General features: G+C 32.3%; 1 protein-coding gene across 1 annotated transcript; it reads left to right on the top strand.

Annotated features, from left to right (window-relative positions):
* The first annotated feature begins 581 nt into the window (after positions 1 to 581).
* Positions 582 to 1,584, top strand: LOC145091365 (uncharacterized). Its single transcript, XM_079029063.1, has 2 exons — positions 582 to 747; positions 870 to 1,584. Exons 1-2 carry the CDS (start codon positions 688 to 690, stop codon positions 1,458 to 1,460), a joined length of 651 nt encoding a protein of 216 aa, XP_078885189.1. The 5' UTR covers positions 582 to 687; the 3' UTR covers positions 1,461 to 1,584.
* Positions 1,585 to 5,515: the final 3,931 nt, after the last annotated feature.

The raw sequence follows: 5,515 nt of genomic DNA on the forward strand, positions 1-5,515 counted from the left end.
TTTTAATGTGTTGGTTTAGAGTTGTAGGTGATAGTTTTTCGACGGTGGGAGGAGGAGAGGCGGACATAAGTGGTTTTCCGCCATCGGTACGGTGAAGGGGCTAAGATGGTGGTAGAGTGTCTTTTAGCGTTTTCTACGGTTAGAAGGTTTAAAAAAAGACTATAGGAGGGGTTGTGAAATGGAACATTTTAATTTGTTTTATTAACAAAATAAAAACTAATAATAAAACCAAATTAAAAAAAGGGCACAAGGGTCATTCACATGAACGAGAAACACAATAAAAAAAAATATGTTAGAGATTGTTCGAGTGAAAAAAAAAAAAAAAAAAAAAAAAAAAAAAAAAAAAAAAAAAAGAGAGAGAGAAAGAAAAAGAAAAAAAAAACTAAAGGACCAAATGTTCAATTTCACCAAACTACAAAAACAATTTCAGTAATTTTACCTATAATTTATTGTAAATAAATTTTATAAATATCTAATACGCGATTGTCAAAGTATTGTAAAAAAATATAATAAACACTCATTTATGTTTTATGTTTGTTGAAGATATTTTGGAACAAAATATTTTCCTATCTCATCACTCTGAAATATAAATAGCAAAGAAAGCAACAATTTCTCATTTGACACACATACCCACACACCAAACCCTGAAAGACAAAAAGAAAGGAAAAAGAAGTTGATCGGAATAAGATGAAACTTGTTTGGTCGCCGGAGATTGCAGCAAAAGCTTTTATGGACACCGTTAAATCCGTAAGCCCTCTCATAATTCATCCAATTCTGGGTGTTTCTGCAAATTAAAATTGAGTCTCTGTTGGATTGTATTGAATAGTTTCTTTTCTGTTTCTGATCTGCTGTCATTTTTCTTTAAAAAGTGTGAACTTTTCGAAGGATCAAGCGTGGCGGAGCTAATATCGGCGATGGCCGCCGGTTGGAACGCTAAGCTCATCGTCGAAACATGGTCTCGTGGGGATGTGACAACAACGAGCATTGGCCTGGCAGTAGCAAGTACTCACACGTGCGGCAGACATGTATGCATAGTTCCCGATGAAGATTCGAAATCGGAGTACACCGCCGCCATGGAAAAAGCTGGAATGTCACCGGAAGTTGTTGTTGGGGAGCCGGAGGAGGCGGTAAAAGGGATGACGATCGATTTCTTGGTGGTGGATTCCCGTAAAAATAACTTCATCCGGATAATAAAGGAGGCGAAATTCGGCCACCGTGGGGCGGTGCTGGTTTGCAAGAACGCTAGCTTGACGACGGCGTCGGATTTCCGGTTGCGTAGCTTGTTTGATGGTGGATCACGGCGGATTGTGAGGTCGGTTTTCTTGCCGGTGGGAAAGGGGTTAGATATCGCTCACGTGGCGGCGGGTGAATCCGGGTCGGGTTCGGATAAAGTAAAGAAGAGCAGGTGGTTCAGGCGGGTCGATAGGCAATCTGGTGAAGAGTTTATGATCCGAAAGTAGTTTCTTTCAAACTTTCAAAAGAAAAAAAAAATCTCTTTTTTCATTGATTTAATATGATAGTTTTCAGTCGGAATTTTGTAAATATGACTAGCAATAACAACTACTTTGGTGTTTCTGCTTCAAACCCATATACTTGTTTATTTAATAAACTTGTTTTATTTATAAAATAATCATTCAAACATATAATTTGATAAAAAAATATATTTCCTTATAATTAAAATTTTGACTTTAAAGGATATAAAACGTGTCAGCAATTATTTTCAAGAAAAGAATACCATATCTTTTATGATATCTCATCGGCATAGAAGCGTTTTCGTTTAAAGTTACTTGTTTCCAAATTAACTAATAGTGTGAAAGAACATATAATGAAGATGAAGATATTTTATTTTTTCTTTGATTCAATTAATATTTAAGTATTTTATTACATCAATTGTTACAATTATCATATACCGACCAGAGGAGTATTTAATTGGTGGATCTTATGGTTGACTTTTGTAATGCCATCAATACTGAAATGAATGCAAAGGTTTTCTTGCAATTTAAGTTAAACAAGATACTTCGGGTTTTTAAAAGTTCATGAATATTAAAAAAAAAGGGGTTGGTTAAGCAATATACACATACGCACTTATTTAATTATGAGTAAATTACAGAAATGGTATTTGTGCTTTAGTTAGATAACTTAGATTACGTAGTTTTGATTTTGATTTTTAAGTTTAAAAATTGATAGGTATGTAGTTTATGAATATCATAGTATTAGTCATTGTTTCATATAAAAAAAGACTAACTTACCTTTCTTTTTTTTTTTTTTTTAATTTTTTAATATTATTATTATTATTATTATATAATAATAATAAATTGTTAAAAGAAAATGAAAAGAAAAAAGGAATGGTAAATTAGTCTTTTTATATGAAGCAAGGACCAAAATTGCAATATTCATAACCTATCGATTTTTAAATTTAGGGATTAAAACTACGAAACTGACCAAAACACAGGGGCCATTTCTATAATTTACTCTTTAATTATTCTTGTTGGTCGGAATTACATTATTTTAAAAAATATATATAAATAGTTAAGCATAAATTGATTTTTAATAAAAGATATCCATAAAATGTCTATTTAAAAACATCAGAGTTTTAATTCTCTTACAAATAGAAAAAGCCAAGAAAAATCATATGATAATACAAACAAGAAGACAAATATAAATGAGCCCTTGTGGATGGAAACTATCTAATTGATTATGATATAAATTGGTTGATTAAAATGGCAAGTGGAAGGTATTATAAATAAATCATATTTGGGTGCAATTAAGGTCGGTATATAACTATATATATATATATATATATATATATATATATATATATATATATATATATATATATATATATATATTACGGTTATCAATTGCGTCCTTCTCAAGATAAGCAACCAAATTTTCTCTTCTAATAAATTTATTAACACTCACTATTTATTAATTATTTTATTTATATGTTTATATGACCGTAACCATATATATTATATCACATCTAATCCAAAATGTCATTATTATATTACATCTAATCCAAAATGCCATTCTTAAATACTAATATCCTAAGCTTATATCGCATCTAATCCAAAATGTAATTCTTAAATATTAGGGTAAATTATACGAATGGTCCCTATGGTTTGGGTCAATTTGCACAGTTGGTCAACAATTTTTTTTGACTTTGACCATCCCTATTGTTTCTTTTTGTTGCGCATTTAGTCTCCGGCGACTTAGAAAGACAATTATATCCTTTTGATTTTATTTTTACTTTTCTTTTTGTTATTTATTATTTTTTATGATAAAAGATAATGTAAAATTGGGCCCACCACACCCCTTATCTCTTTAAATTCTTTTTTTCTTACCGAATTCTTCGTTACCCTCTTGCCCCACCAGAACCCTTTGACCGCCTTCTCACACACCCATTTCTTCTAATACATCACCAAATGCCTGAAACACACACTTCATCCACCGATTTGCTCATTCGTTCTAAACACACACTTCCCCCGTAGATTTCCTCGAAGGTAATGTGATAAGCGATGAACAATAATCCTCTTCCACATTGCAGCGATGTTGACAGGTGGGTTGTGGTGATGGAAGCCTTGCTGACGACAGAAGAGAGAAAAGAGAAAGATGCATCTTCGGTTTGATTTAGTGGGTTCTTCAAAGACAAAATAGAGAGAGACAAAATAAGGTAAAGGGTACGATAAAAATCCATATTACAGTGGAAGATGCATTTAGGTTTTAGATCGATTTAAGATTTGCAAAAATCAAGATAAAATTTCAGGCTCAACATTAGTTTATTTTTTTCTCGCTCTATCTCTTGTTTTGCCGGAGAATGGCATGAGATCCACCGCCATTCTGCCGAAGTCCACCACCACCGCCGCTCCACCGCCCACCACACTCCTCACCTTAAACCTCAATCTGCCCTCTTTCACCGTCTGATTCCACCCACGATATCCGATCTAAATCCACCATCTTCGACTCCATATGTTGTGGGTAAACCACTTTAATTGCTATGTTTTGTTCCTTCCAGAGAATCTCAAAAATTGCAACCCCAATTTAAGTTTTCGTTTGGGATACTCAAATGAGATCAGACAAGTAAGCAAGGAGGTATGATTTGAGGTAGTTACAACTGCTTCACTTTTAGTTTAAGAATTCCTTCATGTTGTTAGCGTACATTTTGATTTAAGGATTTTTAATTAGGTTTGATTTCATCCCCGACTAATTGTATTGATTTTTTTTCTAATCTTGATAGATTGGAGAAGATGAAGCAAGAGAAGATTGATGGGTTGCTTTGATATTTGATTCTGATTTTGGGTGTTTTTGTTAGTAGACTATGTTTGTGTTTTTGTTAGTAGACTGTATTTAACCGATTATATATGGTTTCTTTTTGTAATTAGATCCATCGATTTTATGTTTACTTGTTCATGAATTGTTCTCGTAAGATAAATGACTGATGAGTTGCAGGTAAAATGAATGAATTGATGAGTTGAAACCTTGGAGGGAAGATTGTTTTACCGGAGAAGGATTGAGTGGTCCGGTGAGGTATTTCCGACAAGGATATATGAAGGAGTTGGGAAGGAAGTAGTTGTGGGACCCATCTCTTTCTAATAATAAATATTAATAATTAATAATGAAAAATAAAAAAAGAAATGGAAAAGGGTAGTATAGTCTTTTCAAGTATGTAAGCGCTCAACAAAAAGAAACAATAGAAACGGTCCGAGTTAAAAAAAGTTTTTTAAGAACCAAACATGCAGATTCCCCCAAACCACAAGGACCATAAGTGTAATTTATCCTAAGTACTAATATCATAATATCATAAGCAAGGACCTACTTATTATTTATTTATTTCATAAACTCTTAACTATGAAGAAGATTTAAATTCATAAAATACTAATAAATTATATATTTTCATGTCTAAATGAACAAAAAAAGAGAAAAATGATATTCAGTTTACAAGCCAACTTCCAATAATATACAATTTTATTTCAAAAAAACCTCACTTAACCTTGACTTTTTTCGAATGACCAAAAGGTAAAAAACGTTTTTCTAGTGTGGTATCTTATATGACTATATATAAAACAACGAAAACAATTTGTAAGATACTTGGTATCTGACGACTTTTCTATTTTGAGATGGTAAAGGTCGTTTACTTGTGTATATATGCGAAAGATATTATTGGGAAAAAATTGGAACACAGGGTTTATCATTTCAACGAGACTAAAGATTGTGTTTATGATCTCTGTGGGGTTAGGTGTTGGAGGTTTTAATCATCAAATGACAAACCCACTTCTCGAAAAGGATAAATGTTATATGTAAGATTAGATAAAGAAGTGTAATAGTGACACAATTTTAATAATGGGATGATGGTATAATAGAGATTAAGAGATTGTCGTATGCTTCTTCTTTTTTCACGTTTAATAAACCATGAGTGTTATATGAGATATATTGTAACATCCAGTCTCGAGAGGTTTTTTATTTCGGATTTTGGCTTAGCCACAATGTGGTGATGAAGGAACCACGACATGGCATT

This window comes from Lactuca serriola, chromosome 3, assembly GCF_051521515.1.
Source record: "Lactuca serriola cultivar US96UC23 chromosome 3, Lser_US96UC23_V15, whole genome shotgun sequence".
In the NCBI taxonomy this organism is placed as follows: Eukaryota; Viridiplantae; Streptophyta; class Magnoliopsida; order Asterales; family Asteraceae; genus Lactuca; species Lactuca serriola.

Excerpts from the sequence above, each read along its gene's own strand:
- LOC145091365 (XM_079029063.1), top strand. The coding sequence starts at position 688 with ATGAAACTTGTTTGGTCGCCGGAGATTGCAGCAAAAGCTTTTATGGAC. Across the intron at positions 748-869 it reads TTATGGACACCGTTAAATCC|TGTGAACTTTTCGAAGGATC; the intron begins GTAAGCCCTCTC and ends TTCTTTAAAAAG.